Source organism: Camponotus vicinus, unplaced genomic scaffold, assembly GCF_025532165.1.
Source record: "Camponotus vicinus isolate PSW18456_S1 unplaced genomic scaffold, iyCamVici1.0 SCAF_12, whole genome shotgun sequence".
Lineage (NCBI taxonomy): Eukaryota > Metazoa > Arthropoda > Insecta > Hymenoptera > Formicidae > Camponotus > Camponotus vicinus.
This window is the reverse complement of record NW_028141948.1, coordinates 8000184-8022282: the sequence shown is the minus strand read 5'-3', so window position 1 is coordinate 8022282 and position 22099 is coordinate 8000184. Positions and strand designations below refer to the sequence as shown.

Sequence of the window (22099 nt, the reverse complement as noted above, 5' to 3'; positions counted from 1 at the left end):
TGTTGAGGAAGATGTAGTTTCGGCGCTACAAAAGATTAAGGATTACCAATTGGCGCGTTACGTGCTCCTGTGCTCAGGGACATAGCGCATCAAGGGGCCCGCGTACAGTACGATAATATCGATATCGATAGAGGGATCAATATAAAATAAAAAATAGGATTCTGCAGTGAGCGCGATTATGTCTTCGATGCGACAGTAATCAGTAGTTTGAACATTTTTATAAAGGCCCATATTCTGAATCCTCTTTTATCGATAAAAGTGCTCCTAAAAGCCTGTAGCCAATCAGAAGGCTTATATGCCACTTTTAGAGGCACTTTTATCGATAAAAGAGGATTCAGAATATGGGCCAAAGTCTTCCTCAACATTTTGGTATTAGAATTTTCATCTCCAAATGATCTCAGGAATCTGCTATTAATGGCTGATTCGTTAAGTCTGGGCACGGTCTTACATACAGGTCTGGAAACTCAGGCCTTTTTTAGTGGTGGGGGAGGTCTCACTTAGTGTGCCCGTTTTTCGACTAGAAGTCGCAATACGAGCGAGAGAGACAGAGATAGACGGCAGTAGTCGTTCTCTCTCTAACATACGTTTAAAATGACTTCTAGATCGCAGCGAACCTAGCAGGCAAGCCGTGAACTTCCGAAAAACGGACACACTAAGGCCGGTATTCATAGTCCGTTCTTATATTTAAGATCGTCTTAAGTTCATCTTTAGATATTGTATGTATCATTTCATTGGCTATGGATTATCTGAAGATGAACTAAAGACGATCTTAAATATAAGACCGGACTATGAATACCGGCCTAAGTGAGACCTCCCCCACCACCGGAGTTTCCAGACCTGTATGTAAGACCGTGATCCCACTAGACCCGATAGAAAATATGGAGCCGAGTGACATTTTCGTCCCTAGAAAACAAATTCTTTTATTGGATATTAGAGCTCATCTGCGATGAACTCGTATGAATCGTCCATTACGCCGCGTCTTTTTTTCTCATTAAAGGATCGTCTCGAACGACATGTGTAATTTATGGCGCGCGGTGTACTTCCTATTTTTTTCCCCTTCGTGATTTTTCACCACCATGAAATCATTTTCATTTTCACGCGAATCATCATCGATTGAGGGTTAATGGTAGTAATTCCCGTTGTTGAGCCTCAGCCAAGGATAAGTCGTCAACGTAACTCGATTTTCGCGTCCGATCGAACGAGATGGATACCGAGCATGTTTTGAAGAATGACATCGGACAATGTTTGAAATTAATAGTATCGGGAAACGACGTGGCCATCAACGACGGCTGGCTGACGCTGAAGAATCTGCGGGACAATCGGGAATTCGGTCAGCTGATCGACTGCGAGGATACGCTCAGGGATATCCTCAGAGGTCACGTACGCAACGTGTCGGAGGTGCCCAAGATCCTGACGTGGATGTCGCCGTATATAGTTGAGAAGCGTTTCAACGTCAATCCAATCTCCAACGACGTTGCCGTGCTACTGCGAAATACGGACATCGGTGACATGTCGCGATTGACCGAGCTCCTCAACACATTGGCGGATAACCGAGTGTACCTGCCTAGATCGGCGAATCACGCAAAGCTTTGCGAAGCGATAGTCATGAGTCTGTCTTCCTTCCAAATGCCCTTGGAGGCGAAAAAAATTTTAGATTTCTACGACAACACCACCAAGATTCAGCATTTTCTCAAAATACTATGCTCGAACACAAAGAACGGGGAGCGTGATATCCTAATATTTACTTGTCTCCAAACCTTATACAATATCATCTCGGACACAAACAGAAAGCAGGAGCCAGGTCCAGGTCTTGCCGCTATATTGCAGTTGGTGGAGTCCTCCGTTATTCCGCAGGCAGTAGATTGGATTCTGTCCCAATCGCATTCCGATCAGCAGTTAGTCCAGGCCTTAAAAGTTTTGTGCAATTGGCTCCCGCAATGGCGTGAAGATCGTCTCAGTGTTTGGATAATGGAATTTATACATGGTTTGGAAAAACAACACAAATATTCCATTCTTCTTGAGCTTACAGAATCTTCGGTAGATATAGTAATGTTAATGTGCAAAGTGTTGCTGATACCAATAATACGCCAGAATGCTTCCAATATTATATTTTACATTTTAAAAAGGCAAAGCTCATTGTCGGTTATTCAAAATATAGTTAGAAGAATACCAGCATTGATAAAGGATTTGATGAAGGAAGAATCAGATTCCAGTAAGGAATGTATACAAAATTTAGTTGATATTATGAAAGTATATAGCAAAAGATTTTCGACATGTATACCAACATGTGGAAGTACCGAGAATTATTCTTACCCTGTATTACCGCGGTTGCAAGTTGTAACAGAGCTTTGCAGAGAGCCGGTATGGATAGATGAAACAAAGGAGTTTGAACCAATTGTGGAATCGGAAAGACCATTGTCTGGAAAAGTTGGACTTTCCAATCTTGGAAACACTTGCTACATGAACAGTGTGCTGCAAGCCTTATTAATGACCAGACAATTTTGCCAAGAAGTACTGAATTATCATCCTTTGAATGAAGCAGGAAAAACACCTTTGCTGGAGAAACTGCAAAATTTGTTCGCATTATTATTATATTCTAAGAGAATATGCTTGGCACCTACTGAAGTGTTACGAGCTTCGCGACCTACGTATTTTTTGCCTGGACAGCAACAGGACAGTTCAGAATTTCTCTGGTTAATATATTATCTTCCTGCTTTTATTTTTTTTATTCGTTAATATAATATGTAGTTAAAGCAAAATTTTATTTGCTATCTATGTACACGCAACAGTGAATAAAAATTTTGAAATTATCACTAAATATAATTTTTAAATACTATTTTTAAATATGATTAATAAATTTTTCTTTCTTTTTGCAGTCATCTGTTGGATGTTTTACATGAACAAGAAAAATCTGCCAATACAAACTGTGGAGGAAGTGACACAGCAACTCTTAAATGTAAAATTGAGAAGCAAGAAGACAATGTAATATTGCCGACAGAATCAACGAAAAGTATCATTAAGCGTTGGACAACCGAAGAAGATCTAACGGAAGGTTTGGCATTGCAACGGAAAACACAATCATTAGCGGACTTTACGCGAGGTGATAATTTTATTTTTATGTATAAATCAAATAGATTACGTTTTGTACACCTAAATTCTTCCAGTTTTTCTGTTTATGTTGCTATATTTTATATTTTTTAATACTTTTTTATTTCTTTTATATTTTTTTATATTGTTTAAACATCTGTTTATATTTTATGTTTATAGTGCTATTTTTATTTGACTTGAATATTTTGAATGATTTTGGAACAGGTGAAGAGCTGGGACAGCGGCTCAGCGATTCTCATTCAGATTCGACGGACAGTGGTATACAATCCGTAGGTGGTGAAGAAACAGGCGCATATACATCGCTTGTACACAGAGTATTGGGTGGGGAGTGTCAGATCACATACCAATGCGCACAATGTGACACTAGTTCTCGCAATACGGACAAATTTCGCGATCTGCAATTGTGCTTTCCCGAAGAAATACAAGAAAATCAGGAAGTTTCCGTTCAGGACCTCATCAACTATTATCTCACGCCGGAGAAGTTAACGGGAGAAAACAAGTACCGATGCGACAAATGTACGAAATTGTGCGACGCACAGAGAATCATTACAATTCTACAGGCACCCGCGCACTTAGTTTTGACGTTAAAACATTTCCGATATGATTTTGACACGCGATTGAGGACGAAACTTCGGCATAAAGTGACATACAACGATACTATACGGTTGCCGGTATCGGCAATACCGTGTACCGCAGCCGAGACGTATCATTTGTACGCCGCTGTCGTACATTCTGGTTATAGCATGGATTACGGGCACTATTTCACATACGCCTGTGATTCTAAGCAAAATTGGTACAAATTTAACGATAGTTTTGTATCCCAGACCACGTTCGAAGACTTCAAAAGCTTGAAACCACCCGACACACCTTACATATTGTTTTATGAAAAATCAGGAATCCACGATGGGATCTACGAAGATGACAAACCCGAATTGTCGACTCTGAGCAAAGGTATACAGGAACTGATAGCGAATGATACTACAGATTACATAGAGGAGCTGAGACGGCGAGCGACAGCGTCACAACGTAGTCAACTTCCAACAAGATCTTTGAGACAGCATAATAATTCCGATGATGATAATCCGCCACCTAGTAGCTGTCGCGGTGCAATCGACGTCCCGGCGAACCGTTTTCTTTATTAAGAGATAATATATTATATGAGAAAATGGCGAAAGTCTTGCCAATTGCATGAACAACTCTGTTCTAACAATAAGTATTTTATATATGTGTAGATAAAAGAATTACAATCATCACAAAGTAATCTTAGCATATTATGGTTCTACACCATATCGTATCGCTATGGAAAACTTTTATAAGAATTGATATTAGTTTGCATTTTACACCTACAAAGTGAAATATACATCACTGTACATGTTCATCACACTAGTATAACTCAATGATAGCTATGCAAAAAAAACTTATAGCAGCTGTATGAAATAGAATGCAAGGTGCAATTATCATCCAGAACTCGAATCTGTGCAAATGGATTTGTATGTACATAAAATATAAATCAATACACATGAGAATAATATTTATATGAACACAAGCAGATACATTTATGTACATGAAAGATAAGTAAGCATTAAGGCTATTACAAATTAATGTTTCTATTTTCCAATCACTAATAATGTATATAAAAAAAGATGTGTTCATTTATATTTTTAAACTATATTTTTAAATTTATGTATTATCTAATAATTTTTAAATTTATTTGTTATGTAGTGATTTTTAAATTTGTTACTAAAGAAAATATCCCATATATTCTCCAACACATCTTAAGCTTTCTTCTTGTCCATATTGTTTTTATAAATTTATCTTATGTTAGGTGTGCGCGCGCGTATATGTGTATATATATGTGTATGTGTGTGTACATTATTAAATTATAGTCTCTTGAATGCAATTACCCTCGGCAAATATTGACGTTTTCGATACAATTAAAATTTTATTACATATACTGAATATCACTGTATTAATTCTTGTATCACATATGCTCAATGCAACATTATATGTATCTCTTTTTAGTAGTAAATTTTGAAGATATATTTATATTTGTTTTACTAATACAATTAATTATTTGTTAAATTTTATAGAATGTTATTCAAGTAGCAGTTGTGTCCTATTTAAAAAACTTATATGATGGAAAAATAAGACAAGCTGCTTTTCTTTGATTTTTCTTCTTTTTTTCCAAGGCAATTTTTCATTTGAAATATTTTTCAGATTAGGAATATTAATCAAAAACGTTATTAAGGGTGAGCAAATAAAAAACAAGTGCCTCACTCTATATATACAGAATGTTACAAAATTCTATTGAAAATAATAGTTTTTTTCCGATACGTATATTTTTTTTATTAATAAATATAATATCTTTGACACAATTTATATCGAGATAGAGTTTTGTAACACACTCTGCATATGAGTTGTAAAAGTGAATTCCTGTCGATAGATATAAGTGATTAAATAGTTACTATAGAATATTGTTGATGTTAATAAATTTCATCATCGTGACATCATCGTTAACTAAAAAATGGATAATTATTGCAAATTTTATAATACTATGTCATGTGAATTTTACCATTTAGAACTTTAATATTTATTAAAGGGCATCTAAGGAGTCTGAAAAGTGCTTGTGTAAGGTTACCAGGACTTGTTAAAAAAAATATTAAGAGAAAATGAGAAATACGACTTAATCGGCTGTGGTTTTTTGTACATTTGCTGTTTTATTACAAACGCAGAATGAAAGAAAGAGAAAAAACAGTATTTAATAAATACAAGACTATCTGATATAACACTGTTATAATTGTTATATTTTGTTTGTGCTTATGAGCTTACTAAATGCACTTAGCTGTAAAAATGTAATTTATAAAGTAAAATTATAATATAACCGAGTATATGCGTATATAACCGTGCGTCTTTTTATAAGATAATAATAATGCAATGTTTGTCTAAATATGCCACACATTGCGCTTTTATTTATTGACGCAGTATTCACTTTCAAAGTTATATTTTTTTCAATTAATAAAGAGTATATTTTTTTGTAATGTAACAATTGTATTTATACTAATGTTTATAAAGTTTAGCGCTCAAAATTAAAAAACTAAGAGAACAAATTTATTGTCATTCTATATTGAATATTTTATTTTAATTATGGAGAGAGAAACATTATACATACATATATTTTGTGTGTGTGTGTGTATATATATATATATATATATATATATATATATATATATATATATATACAGGGTGGGCCATTTTAATCTATGCACCCAAATTTCTTTGTACCTAAGACAGATACGGAAAAATGATTCAGACAAAAGTTTTATGGTTTCGAGGGGGCCATAAGATGGTATCATTGGTTTGACCTTGAAGAGTTATTTGAAGGTCACATGAAGGTCACCTTTAATTTCTTAAATGGAACCTACTATTTGTCATTGCACATTCTTGTAGCTTATCTCGAGAGCTTTCCAAAACACTATAATTAAGTACTTTTTTGTTAAGTACTTTTTGAGTTATGAGGCTTGAAATAATTTCTTAATTTTACATAAACCGTAAAATATCTTGTAAAATATTCATTTTTCGATTATCTTACCTTAATACTTTTATGTACAAAATAATGAGAGGAATCAATTGGTGTAAAGAAAACACATAGTTGTTTTTAAGAAAAAATATGTAATTTGCAATTAACAATTCCATATTTTTTCTTAAAAACAACTATGTGTTTTCTTTACACCAATTGATTCCTCTCATTATTTTGTACATAAAAGTATTAAGGTAAGATAATCGAAAAATGAATATTTTACAACATATTTTACGGTTTATGTAAAATTAAGAAATTATTTCAAGCCTCATAACTCAAAAAGTACTTAACAAAAAAGTACTTAATTATAGTGTTTTGGAAAGCTCTCGAGATAAGCTACAAGAATGTGCAATGACAAATAGTAGGTTCCATTTAAGAAATTAAAGGTGACCTTCATGTGACCTTCAAATAACTCTTCAAGGTCAAACCAATGATACCATCTTATGGCCCCCTCGAAACCATAAAACTTTTGTCTGAATCATTTTTCCGTATCTGTCTTAGGTACAAAGAAATTTGGGTGCATAGATTAAAATGGCCCACCCTGTATATATATATATATATATATATATATATATATTTCAAAAACGTCATAAATCCGTGACAATTTTATATTATCAAATTGATAAAATATTAATTTTTTTTATCTTGGTATTCACATTAAAATGGAAATTTTGCGAAATTTTTAATTTCATTTATAATCTTATAACTTATATCTTATATCTTATAACTTATAATATTATATAGCTTTTATTAACATTGTAATATTAATAGTGCAGATAATGTTAAATGTAATATTGGGATAGTAAAATTATACATTTTAAATGATCTCCATTTATCGTCAACATCAATTAGTATTAAATGTACAATATTTATTACCATTTTTGTGTAAAGTATCACTCATATTGAAAGATTAATATAATTCTTTGTATCTCGATTATAATAAATTTACTATCATTAAACATTACAAAAAAATTTATATTGTGTTGGCATTCTACTGTTGTTAATTTGTTTTATGAGCCTTATAGTAATCATTTTTTTGCAATATACAAAAATAGGATGCATCATGATTTGAATTTTTTTCTTGGTAATACAAGAAAAAAAAGTTTTAATTTAAAAAAATCTCAAACTAATAATAAGATTTTCTTTTTATTCTGCAATACAGCATATCATAAATTATATATTTAGATTTATATAATTTATATATACAATAATAAAAAGGATACATGTACATACTTAATGTTTGCAATAATATAATCATTCACGAGATAAAATATTTAGTCTCATATAATGAGATTGTAAAAAAAGTCTTAAATCTGTATTTCATTAGATAACACGAAACTTATATAAAAATTGTTCAATACTTCAGATAAAACTGATATGACGCTATTATCTAAATCGTCTAAACAATCTTCGTCTAGAATTTCAATAGTTATTTGTCCCAAGCTCATCTTAGATCATTTAATATTCGCATGCAGAAGCGATTGTATTGTAAAGATGAAGAAGCTATACCTTGCTGCCATAGCGGGTATGTAATGTACATGCATTCATTGAGATAAATATGGAAATAAAAATATTTCCGTTAAATTTACATATTCATACATTATTACTTTAAATTTATAATTACACATAAGTGTTTGCAATAATTTAAATTCCTTTTTTATTAAACTTTTTTAAATAACTATGCTTAATGTTGGATGTGTATTATATGTAGCTGTCATTGTCACGTATCAACGTAAAATTAAATATTTTTATATAGATTTTAATGTCAATAATATTCGGTGATTCTGCAACGATTAGTTTCTATTGCTTTGTTTCAAATCCATATAAGATTTGATGCTATGTTGATATGACTTTGATATTACATATATATTTAATTTAATTTATACTTTTCCAGTTCTTTTAATAAATATTTATTCTTTATAATTTTATAACAAAACTTATATTTAATTATTATACATTTTGTTTTATGCATTTTGTTGTTATCCTAATAATTATTTGTTATGTTATTATTATTACATGTATGCCTATTATATTTTCCATAACGGAATATATAAATACTTTTATTTATTTAGAATACCTATCTGCAACTTCGATTACGTTATTTTTTTAAATTATGTGTGTTTTTAGATGCATACAAAATTATATTAAAATTTAAAAAAATTATGATTGAAAAAAATTTAATAATAATATGTAAATCAATTTTACATTGAAAAATATTTTCTTCTACAAAATTGACATTATTAATGTCAGTTAAGAAGAAAAAGATTCTTAAAACCTATTCGAAATGTTATTTTATCTGGAAGGAAATCTGGGCATGCTGTCGATTGGCCAATTTCTTGGTTGGTCGTCGCCATCTTTGCCTGTATTGATGCAAGGGAAGGATGAAAAATATCCTATGCATCTAACTCCGGAAGAAGCCTCTTGGGTGGCATCTTTACTTACATTCGGTGGAGCTGTAGGTACCATTATTTGTGCAGTCATTGTGAATATCTTCGGTAGAAAAAATACTATGTTATTTACTGCTGTGCCTTCGATAATCGGTTGGTTGATGATAGCTTTTGCAACATCTTCGAAAGTAAGTATCCTAGAAAAAATATCGTATTTACATCTTGAGATTCAAAATTATTAATTAGTGAAATTTTGATTATACATAGTTTCAGTCTTTGTTTTAAGTTTGCCTAGAAAATGCACATCTTTGTAACGCTTATCAATGTAATGACACTTATTCTTGCTTTCCTTGATTTTGCACTTATTATTATATGCATATATTATATCCGAAATTTAAAATTCAGTAATTGCAAATACAAAGAGTGCTAAATATATTTCAAACAGTATATAATTATATATTTCTTTAGAAATTTTTGAATATATTTCTTTAAATTTATTTGTTACCTATATAACGTTTTAGCATATTTAATACGTATAATTAATGAAATCTTAAGTGTCTCTTAGTGCCTCATTAAAAACTTAAATTAAGGCCTTGATAACATGCATAATAATATGTTATCAGTTTAATTATCAATGATTAAGGAAACTCTTAGATTGATTATCTGAGAATGACGAAAAGATAAGAAAGAACACTGCTGATTCCGCGTATCTCATATACATATATATATATATATATATATATATATATATATATATATATGTATATATAATATGTATATATAATATTGTAGATATTTTATTTAAATATTTGTAAATTGACGCATTATTTAATCACCTTATCCTGCTATGTGTAATCAATTTGGCGCGATCAATCTCTTTAATTTCTTATATTTTTCTTTGTTTTACAGGAATTATACATATCAAGATTTATATCCGGTTTGGCTACAGGCATCGCTTATACAGCCACGCCGATGTATTTGGGTGAAATTTCACCAGCACACATCCGCGGTAATTTAACGTCCATGTTAACAGTCGCTGCGAAAATCGGCATTTTAATGGAGTTTGTGATAGGTCCATTTTTATCGATACAAAATATCACCTTCGTATCTTTGGTTGCACCGTGTTTATTTATGCTTGTTTTCATCTGGCTACCGGAATCTCCATACTATTTGATGCATCGTAACGCCAAACAGAAAGCCATAAACTCTCTCATTCAATTGAGAGGCAAAGAGGACGTTTACAATGAAGCATTTAATATCGAGCGGTTCGTGAAAACCAATTTAGATGATCAAACTGGTTTTCGAGAACTTCTATGCGTGCCAGGAAATCGCAAGTGAGATGTTAAATTTCCATTTATCGTCACACATAATCATTAATGAATCGATAAAAAATTTTTGAAAATATCTTTTTTATTACAATTAATTTTGTAAGTAATGTAATTTTGTACAAATCCATTCTTTTCTCTATGTATTTTCGAAAATATTTTCTATTCGATTGAATTTTGACCTTATAGTAATTTGAAATTACAACGATAGAATAGTAGAGCTATTATTTCAGCCAAATTTGATCAATAAACTTGATTTTACAGAGTTCTAATAACAATATTGTGCGTGGGCATAACTCAGCAAATGAGCGGCTCTCAAGCAATGATGCAGTATGCTCAAATGATCTTCGATCAGATGAATGCTTCTCTGGAAGGCAAGTACTTGACTATGATATTGGGCGTCGTACAACTGATATTTACAATCATCTGTATGTTCATCACTGATCACAGCGGTAGAAGGTCGCTGCTGATAATCTCCTGCATTGGTACAGCAAGCTCGACCGCTATGGTTGCGACGTATTTCAATCTGCAATACAATCATATAAATACCAACGATATTACTTGGTTGCCCGCTACAGGTGTCATCATATACACAATCATGTATTCCTTGGGCCTGGCTTCGCTACCGTTCACTTTGCTCAGCGAAATATTTCCTACAAATGTGAAAGCACTTGGCAGCACGATTGTTTTAATAGCAATAAATTTGACATCTTTTGTCGTGACAACATCATATTTGATCATTGCCGATATTGCTGGTATACATATACCGTTTTGGATATTCACTGCGTGCAGTTTCGCTGGTGCTTTATTCATATTCTTTTATGTACCTGAAACCAAAGGCAAGACATTAGAGCAGATACAAGAACAATTGCAAGGTTTATCGAAGCAGTGAGAATCGAAGATATATTTTTTAATCTTTTTTGAATGAATAGTATTCTTAAATGATTCATTAAAAAAAAATATATTTCGAAATCGAACGTATATCGGATTTGCCACGTTAATTGCGTTTAAAAGGATAAATCGTAAAGAGGATATATACCGAATAACAATTAGAAAATTATCAAAACTGATTCATATTCTGAATAAAAAAGGAGTCAAAAAAGAATTTCTTTATTCTCTCTCGAAAGTAATACGAGCAATACCTACAAAACTTTTATAGTGTAATAATATTTTGTGTTCTTATATAATAATAATATTTTGTATTTCCTAAGCGACAATTATAATTTTGATTTAAGTTCTTTCGTTGATTTTAGTTTTTAACATATATTTACAGAGGAGATACATTTAAATATTTTTTAAATGAATTTTGGACTTTAATTTGTTTCGAATTCATATTTTCGATATATTATAGAATCATCATCCTGTGATATTACACCACACTATGAGGAAGAATTTAGATTAATCAATTATATCATTAAATGTGTTTGTAACATTTCAATTTAATATTTTAAATATTTTTGATCTTCATATATTTTATTCCTCGCTTTTCACATGTATGTTATTTTTTAAAATACTATTTTGAAATTTTTATTATCAAAATTCGATCTTTTATCTACAAATCCATTTTCTTATTTATTGCTTCAATATTCATCAATTTACATATTTTCTCACTAAAAGTATTTATTTTCTATTAACGAAAGATCTATTATATAAAGTAGTCATTCAATGACATTTATATTTATTTTAGTATTCGCATACATATTGTAACGTTTTGAAATTATAAAAATAAAAATTAAAATGTTAAAAAATTAATTCATTATTAATTAATTATTTTTTCAAATTATACTATATAGAGGGATGTCAGTATATATATTTTAATTCTGTCTCGAATATTAATGATATAATATTTAAATCGTTAATATCAGTTTTAATTTATAATATCAAATAAAATAACAAAAAGTACTTTTCATATGTTAAATTTTACTTATGTATAATATGACTACCTCTATCGCTTCTATTAAGATTGTAATACTAAAGTTAAAAGTATGTCAAATAATCTTGATATAATTAAATTACATTAAATATAAAATCTGCCTTTATATATTATCAATGATCTTCGAATAATATTAAATATATAATATATGTTAAATAATGGTAAAACCGCATATTAGCGAAGACCTCACCAATTTCGATGACCTTGACATATGTTGTCAAGGACATGTCCATGATTAATTTGCAAAAAGTTTTAGCTGTCGCTCATTGTTTATTACAAAGTTATTTATAAAATAAGTTCAATGTTCCTGTGATCTTATTTTGGGTAAATCTGCATAAACTGCACTCCGAATTGGAGATTAGATGTAGAATGAACTTCAATTTAGCTTGCAAAGTGCATGCGTAGGTACAGTGGGTTCCGCTACGGGGGGGGGGGGCACCACTTCCGGAAGATATAACCTAATCCAAATCTATTTGTTTTAAGACAGATTTGTCTTAAATCAGAAAGAGCCCAGGTAGTACACGTTCGTTTTATAAATGTTTCCTAAACGTATCCAATGCTTTTTAACCGTAAAGCATCAATAAGAAACGTTTCTATAGAAACATTTTTAAAACCATAGTTAAGGAAACATATTTTTCACGTTTCTAAAGACAAAATAAAAAATACCTTTTAATTAATTTCTAATTAATTTCAAATTATAAATACATACATACATATATACATACATATACACACACATAATTATTACGAAAACTAGATTAATTTCTATTTACAAATATATGAATAAGATCATTAAAAATCTATATTTCATTGATTTTCAATAGAAACGCTTATTTTTTGTTATTTTCCGTTCATTATCTATTTAAGTAAAATAAATCATTACCTATTTAAAATGCATGTTGAATATTCACGTATATGCATCTAATATTACTGATTAAAATAGTCAATATTGCTAATTCTTTCAGTGAAATATTATTGATTTATAGTGCTATAATAACTTATAACTGCTGCATTAATGACTCTATTAATTGTTTTCACTGATAATATATTGATTCACATTTAGAGAGTGTGTATGAATGCATTATTTTATTAATTCCATGAGAAAACAAACGTTTTAATGAATAAAAGGAAAAGAAAGCATTTTAAACGTATTTTAAATGCTTTTAAACGTTTTTTTATCAGAAGAAGCTTATCTCTTAACATGTTTCCTAGTGGACATTTTAACCAGATTAGAAACGTTTTCAAGAGTCGGTTATAAAACGAAGAAACATTTGTGAAACGAATATATGCTATCTGCGGATTGCATTGCAAAGATGAAGAAACTATATCTTGCTGCCATAGCGGGTACGTAACGTACATGCATTCATTAAGAAAATGACATGGAAAAGTTAAAATATTTCGGTTACATTTACATATTCATACATTATTACTTTAAATTTATAATTACACATAAATGTTTGCAATAATTTAATTTCCTCCTTTATTAAACTTTTTTAAATAACTATGCTTGATGTTGGATGTGTATTATATGTAGCTGTCATTGTCACGTGTCAACGTAAAATTAAATATTTTTATATAGATTTTAATGTCAATAATATTCGGTGATTCTGCAACGATTAGTTTCTATTGCTTTGTATGAAATTCACATAAGATTTGATGTTATGTTAATATGATTATGATATTATATGTATATTTAATTTAATTTATATTTTTCCAGTTCTTTTAATAAATATTTATTCTATATAATTTTATAACAAAACTTATATTTAATTATTATACATTTTATGAATTTTGTTTGTTATCCTAATTATTTGTTAAGTTATTTCATGTATGCCTATTACATATATTTCATAACAGAATATATAAATTCTTTTATTTATTTGAAATACCTATCTGCAACTTCGATTACGTTATTTTTTTAAATTCTGTGTTTCTAAATACATACAAAATTATATTAAAATTTAAAAAAATTATGATTGAAAAATATTTAATAATATACAGGGTGTTCGGAAATTCAATCGACAAATTTTCAGAGATTGTCGGGGGCACCATAAGAATCATTTTTTGCAAATGAACCTGGGATCGGAAACGTGTCATTACATCGCTACAGCATACGGAGTGTTCGAAAGAGTCGGAACCTCGAAATATCACAAAAAATAGAAGTTTTACAAAAAATTGTTTCAAACAAAAATTGTAGGGTGTAAAAAGGTATATTTACTGGCGCCATGTGTTTGACCTTGGATGGCGTCGCCAAGGTCACGACAAGGCCACCTTGAATTTTTTAAATGAAACCCTCCACTTTTCATTGCATATTCTTGTAGCCCTTCTCGAGACTTTTTCAAAGCACTAATTTTACCAACTTTAAGTAAGCCGTTTCGAAGTTATTGAAGTTATAAAGTTTTTCTTGATAAGTCGACGACTGTAGCTATCGTATTATTATCCGCGAATGAAGGTAGAAGTGGTAAATGATGGTAGATCTACTTTTATAACTGACCGATACGTATGATATTTTGGGCCATTTTCTTCATCGGCTGGATCAGCCACCAATCTTGCCTTCATCGGCTGGATCAGCCACTGATCTTGCCATGGTTGGCTAGATCATCTTCCAATCTGGGAATCGAATTTGTGTTTGGATCTCTTGCCTTCGTGGGCGAGATATCTTACCATGAAAAGCTCGATAACTTCGAAACGGTTTACTTAAAGTTGGTAAAATTAGTGCTTTGAAAAGGTCTCGAGAAGGGCTACAAGAATATGCAATAAAAAATGGAGGGTTTCATTTAAAAAATTCAAGGTGGCCTTGTCGTGATCTTGGCGACGCCATCAAAAGTCAAACACATGGGGCCAGTAAATAGACCTTTTTATACCCTACAACTTTTGTTTGAAACAATTTTTTGTAAAACTTCTATTTTTTGTGATATTTCGAGGTCCCGACTCTTTCGAACACTCCGTATGCCATAGCGATGTAATGACACGTTTCCGACCCCAGGTTCATTTGCAAAAAATGATTTTTATGGTGCCCCCGACAATCTCTGAAAATTTGTCGATTGAATTTCCGAACACCCTGTATAAATCAATTTTACATAGAAGAATATTTTCTTCTATAAAATTGACATTATTAATGTCAGTTAAAAAGAAAAAGATTCTCAAAGCCTATTCGAAATGTTATTTTATCTGGAAGGAAATCTGGGCATGCTGTCGGTTGGCCAATTTTTTGGTTGGTCGTCGCCATCTTTGCCTGTATTGATGCAAGGGAAGGATGAAAAATATCCTATGCATCTGATTCCGGAAGAAGCCTCTTGCGTGGCATCTTTACTTACATTCGGTGCAGCTGCAGGTAACATTATTTGTGCAGTCATTGTGAATATCTTCGGTAGAAAAAATACCATGTTATTTACTGCTATGCCTTCGATAATCAGCTGGTTGATGATAGCTTTTGCAACATCTTCGAAAGTAAGTGAAAAGTCCTAGAAAAAATATTGTATTTCTATCTTGAGATTAAAAATTATTAATTAGCGAAATTTTGATTACAGTTTCTGTCATTATTGTTTTAAGTTAGCCTAGAAAATGCACATATTTGTGACGCTTATCAATGTAATGATAACGCTTATCCTTGCTTTCCTTGAAATTGTATAAATATATGATTATAATACACAATATGCATACACATCGATTCTAGATTAAATTTTAAATTCTATTCCATTCTAATCTATACAAACAAATTCCTAATCTATATAGATCTTATAAGTAGATAAGTTCTTATAAGTATAAGATCTTATAAGTAATAAGATCTTATAAGTAATAAGATTTATCTATAAAAGCGATATTTTTTCCTCCTCAACATACAAAATTTTAAATCAGCTTAATACAAGTGATTTCTGTTCCATGAACACATTGAAACGAGAGTGTTCACACATTGTCACCTAAAAATTATTATAAATTGTTATAGAATAATCATTCATTGACATTTAAAACAAATAAGAAAAAATTTATTTTGCACCTATTATTATATGCATATATTATATCCGATATTTAAAATTCAATAATTACAAACACAGAGAGTGTTAAACATATTTTAAATAATATATAATTATATATTTCTTTAGAAATTTTTGAATATATTTGTTATAATTTATTTGGTACATATATAATTCTTTAGCATATTTAATGCGTATAACACAGGTCTGAGCGGTTCAGTTAAAAAAATCAGAGGTGAATCTGATAGATTTTGTGACGCTGAAAACGAAGCTAGCCGCAGAACTTCCTCAGCACGTCAAATTTTGAGTAATTTGTAGTTGAATGGCCTAAAAGTCTCTATTTTCGCTAATTTCATGAATTTATTGTGGGGAAACCAGATTTTTTGAAATATTTCTGCCAATGGCATCGTATAGTACTCACTTTCACCTTTCAAATCCATTTTCGATTACCGGCGCACGATTTTTTTTCGCTGAGATATATAAGTATAAAGTTACAAGAAAATTCACGTTAAAGAAAATTTACATAGACATCAATATGGTAGATCCATCATCTTGAAATTTGAAAGACATATGTCAGGTTCGGTTGCCTAAAAAAATATTGTAAATAAATATTTAATACCTGTTGTTACACATTTTGATAAATTTTATGCCTTTTTATTGTAATTCTATTCGCCATATTGCGTCATTTTTAATTCCAAAGATGACAGAAGGTATTTAAAAATGTATGTTTTCACCCTAATTTTGATTCGGAGAGATAGAGAGGTAGCACGGTTGATTTAGAATAGCTTATTGGATCCCTGTGCATGACCGGTCTTATAACATGTATATCTGAGCGAAAAAAAATCGTGCGGCGGTAATCGAAAGTGAATTTGAAAAATGAAAGTGAGTACTATACGATGCCATTAACAGAAATATTTCAAAAAATTTGGTTTCTCCACAACAGATTCATGAAATTAGCCAAAATAGCGATTTTTGGGCAATTCAACTACAAATTACTGAAAAACTTGACGTGCTGGGGAAATTCTGCGGCCAGCTTCGTTTTCAGCGTCACAAAATCTATCAGATTCACCTACTCTGCTATTTGTAACTGACAAAAGATCAAATTTCGCAGGTCTGTGTAACTAATGAAATATTAAGTGTCTTAGTGCTTCATTGAAAACTTAAATTAACGCTCTGATAACATATGCATAATAATATGTTATCAGCTTAATTATCAATGATAATGACAAACTCTTAGATTGGTTATCTGAGAATGACGAAAAGATACAAGAACATTGTGCTGATCCCGCATATCTCACATGTACCTATACATGTATACCATATATACAGGGTGTTTTCTCTAACTATAGCAGTTAGAATATTTCTGATTCCTTTGACGATACGACAAAGCTCAAAGGACAAAAATTGTTCAATTCAAAGGGACTAATATTCTGATAGACAAAAATTTCTTTTTACTGTTACTCTTTACGAGATTTCAAAGTCATCAACATTTTTTTAAATGGGGTGACATATTTTCATTAACGCAGTGATGTAGCTTATAAAAAAACAAATTTAACCATATAGGATATGTTGACCTTCAAATGACTTTGAAATACAAAAACGTTTAGAAAAGGAAACTATTTTAGTACAAAGATATCTTGTTTTTACAGAAGATGTTCAAAATGACTTCCGTTAACCTTTATACATTTTCGAATTCGGTAAATAAATGCTTCTTTTTTGAGTAATTCCGGGATGATTGCGTTGCATGCACGTCGAATTCTTTCTTGTATGTCTTCTGGTGGGAATATCGCGATAAATTTCATATTTTAAGTGTCCCCACAGAAAAAATCAAGAGGCGTATGATCGAGCCGGCTGACAATGCTTCAAAAAGAATGTTAGTTTCGAAGTCATGTAGCTCGGTCAAACAAAATCGTATGAAAATAAAAAAAAATCGTTTTCTACGTAAAATATTGGAATTTATGGAATTTGAGTTAAATTTTTTTATCGAACTGCAGAGTGTAAAATATACGTAATTTTAAGGAACAAAACAATGTTCTTTTTTAAAGCATGAACGTGGAAGATAAAAAATTAAAAAAAACTAATGATAACGCGTTAAAGTTGAAATTTCAAACTTCAAAATACTTCTTTTATTTTTTGGCTATGATGATTTATCGCCGAGAATCGACATCATCATTTCTAGAAAATACTGGTTTATTTTCAAAATCGTATTACTTGGTCAAAAGAAATCGTAGGAAAATTTAAAAAAAAGCGTTTTTTAGGTAAAATGTAGTTTATGGAATTTAAGTTGAATTTCTCGAGACAATTTTTTTTATCAAGTTGCGGCGTGTTAAAAGTACATAATTTTAAAGAACTATATAGTGTGTTCTTTTTTAAAGCGCAGAATAAGGAAGAGAAAAAAATTTTTAAAAGCCATCAACTGCATGTTAATTTGAAACATCAAAGCTTCAAAATGCTAATCAATTTGGCGCGATCAATCTCTTTAAGTTCCTATTTTTTTCTTTGCTTTATAGGAGCTGTACGTATCAAGGTTTATATCCGGTTTGGCTACAGGCATCGCTTATACAGCCACGCCGATGTATTTGGGCGAAATTTCACCAGCACACATCCGCGGTAATTTAACATCTATGTTAACAGTCGCTGTGCGAATCGGCATTTTACTGGAGTTTGTGAGGCCCATTTGTATCTATACAAAATCTCACCTTCGTGTCTTTGGTTGCACCGTGTTTATTTATGCTTACTTTCATCTGGCTACCGGAGTCTCCATACTATTTGATACGTCGTAACGCCAAACAGAAAGCCATAAACTATCTCATTCAATTGAGAGGCAAAGAGGACGTTTACAATGAAGCATGTAATATCGAGCGGTTCGTGATAGCCAATTTAGATGATCAAACTGGATTTCGAGAACTTTTATGCGTGCCAGGGAATCGCAGGTGAGATGTCAAATTTCCATTTATCGTCACACTTGATCCTTAATGAATCGATAAAAATTTTCGAAAATATCTTTCCTACAATTAATTTTGTAAGTAACGTAATTTTGTATAAGTCCGTTGTTTTCTCTATGCAGAATAATTATATTTTTGTATAATAATTTTCTTAAATATTTTCTATTCGATTGATTTTTGACCTCATATTAATTTGAAATTATTGCAATGATATAGAACAACAGAACTATTATTTCAGCTACATTTGATCAATAAACTTGATTTTACAGAGCTTTAATAACAATATTGTGCGTGGGCATAATTCAGCAAATGAGCGGCTCTCAAGCAATGGACCAGTATGCTCAAATGATCTTCGATCAGATGAATACTGATCTGGAGGGCAAGTACTTGACTATGATATTGGGCGGTATACAACTGATATTTACAATCATCTGTATGTTCATCACTGATCACAGCGGTAGAAGGTCACTGCTAATAATCTCCTGCATCGATACATCGTGCTCGACCGCTATGGTTGCGACGTATTTCAATCTGCAATACAATCATGTGAATACCAACGATATTACTTGGTTGCCTGCTACAGGTATCATTACATACATAATGATGTATTCCTTGGGCCTGTCTTCGCTACCGTTCACTTTGCTCAGTGAAATATTTCCTACAAATGTGAAGGCTCTTGGCAGCACGATTGTTTTAATAGTCATAAGTTTGATGGCTTCTTTCGTTACAACATTATATTTGATCATTGCCGATATTGCTGGCATACATGTACCGTTCTGGATATTCACTGCGTGCAGTTTTGCTGGTGCTATATTCATATTCTTTTATGTACCTGAAACCAAAGGCAAGACATTAGAGCAGATACAAGAACAATTGCAAGGTTTATCGAAGCAGTGATAATCGAAGATATATTTTTTAATCTTTTTTGAATGAATAGTATTCTTAAATGATTCATTAAAAAAAAATATATTTCGAAATCGAACGTATATCGGATTCGCCACGTTAATTGCGTTTAAAAGGATAAATCATAAAGAGGATATATACCGAATAACAATTAGAAAATTATCAAAACTGATAGTGAGTCATATTCTGAATAAAAAGAAGAGCCAAAAAAGAATTTCTTTATTCTCTTTCGAAAGAAATACGAGCAATATCCACGGAAACTTTTACAGCATAATAATTTTTTGTGTTCTTATATAATAATATTTTGTATTTCCTAAGCGACAATTTTAACTTTAATTGAATTTAAGTTTTTTTGTCGATTTCAGTTTTTAATATATATTTATAGAGGATGTACATTTCAACTTACTTTTAAATGAATTTTGTACTTTAATTGTTTCGAATGCATATTCTTCGATATATTATAGAATCATCATCTTGTGATATTACACCACACCTTGAAGAAGAATTTAGATTAATCAATTATATCATTAAATGTGTTTGTAACTTTTTAATTTCATATTTTTAATATTTTTGATCTTCATATACATTATTATTCCTCGCTTTTCATATGCATGTATATGCATGTTATTTTTTAAAATACTATTTGAAATTTTTATTATGAAAATTAGATCTTTTGTCTACAAATCCATTTTCTCATTTATTGCCTCAATATTCATCGATTTACATATTTTTTCACTAAAAATTTTTATTTTCTATTAACGAAGGATCTATTATATAAAGTAGTAATTCAATGACATGTATATTCATTTTAGTGTTCGCATACATATTGTAACCTTTTAAAATTATAGAAATAAAAATTAAAAAGTTAAGAAAATTAATGCATTATTAATTAATTATTTTTTTAAATTATACTATATGGAGGGATATCAGTATATATATTTTAAGTCTATCTGGATTGTTAATGATATAATGTTTAAATCGATAATATCAGTTTTAATTTATAATATCAAATAAAATAACAGAAAATACTTTTCATATGTTAAATTTTACTTATGTATATTATGACTCCTATTGCTTCTATTAAGATTGTAATACTAAAGTTAAAAATATGTCAAATAATCTTGATATAATTAAATTATATTAAATATAAAATCTGCCTTTATATATTATTAACGTCTTCGAATAATATTAAATATATAATACATGTTAAATAATGTATAGGTAAAATTGCATATTAGTGCGAAATATGGTAAGAGAATAGGTCACAAGTTTTATATTTGTTATTATTCCCTGGCGAAAATAAATATCGGAGCGTAAGTCGAATGTAAAGAAAGAGTAAAAAATATACACATTTTTATTATAAAATATTTATATTTATATTTTTATAATACAGTTGATTGACAAAATATATTTTTATAAAACGCAGATAACGGAAGACATTATTTGTTGAAATTTTATATGATATTAGGAGTAAGTTTTTTTTATTTATGTTTAAATAAAATAACCCTGGCGAAAATAAATATCGGAGCGTAAGTCGAATGTAAAGAAAGAGTAACAGAAGTGTAAATGAAGCTTCTAAGAGGCGTAAATTGAAACAACGAAACGTAAACGAAGCGTTAATACTTCGTTCATTATTTGTGTGTATATTTAACAAATAAAAGTAATTGTATGTAATAATAATCTGTTAAAGTTGCAAGAAGATATAGAAAATTATACGAGAGTACGACTCGATCCGAATGCATCTGTACGACTGAGAAAAGGTGCGCTACCTGCAATATTTGATTGTCAACCTGATAGACAACGTTCTCATGTCAAACCGACACATCCAGATGTTCTGAAGCGTCAGAAAATAAATATCTTGAACGAAATCCTACAAACTGTAGTAGTAATCGATAATAACAAGGAATGCGAATGCTCAGAATCTATTACAGCTGAGTCATTGCATAT

The 22099-nt window shown here is 30.5% G+C and overlaps 2 protein-coding genes and 1 pseudogene across 3 annotated transcripts; all 3 read left to right on the top strand.

Annotated features, from left to right (window-relative positions):
- Positions 1-886: 886 nt before the first annotated feature.
- LOC145962942 (ubiquitin carboxyl-terminal hydrolase 35) lies at positions 887-5150 on the top strand. The gene is made up of 3 exons (XM_083084461.1): positions 887-2693; positions 2877-3100; positions 3313-5150. The coding sequence occupies exons 1-3, from the start codon at positions 1204-1206 to the stop codon at positions 4248-4250; spliced, it is 2652 nt and encodes an 883-aa protein (XP_082940587.1). The 5' UTR covers positions 887-1203; the 3' UTR covers positions 4251-5150.
- Positions 5151-7789: 2639 nt separating this feature from the next.
- Positions 7790-11553, top strand: LOC145962812 (facilitated trehalose transporter Tret1-like). Its single transcript, XM_083084169.1, has 4 exons — positions 7790-8210; positions 8989-9260; positions 9982-10406; positions 10662-11553. Exons 1-4 carry the CDS (start codon positions 8063-8065, stop codon positions 11287-11289), a joined length of 1473 nt encoding a protein of 490 aa, XP_082940295.1. The 5' UTR covers positions 7790-8062; the 3' UTR covers positions 11290-11553.
- A 2042-nt stretch (positions 11554-13595) lies between these two features.
- LOC145962570 (facilitated trehalose transporter Tret1-like) lies at positions 13596-20226 on the top strand (annotated as a pseudogene). The gene is made up of 4 exons (XR_014435880.1): positions 13596-13674; positions 15509-15780; positions 18815-19237; positions 19519-20226. The product of XR_014435880.1 is annotated as a facilitated trehalose transporter Tret1-like (transcript).
- Positions 20227-22099: the final 1873 nt, after the last annotated feature.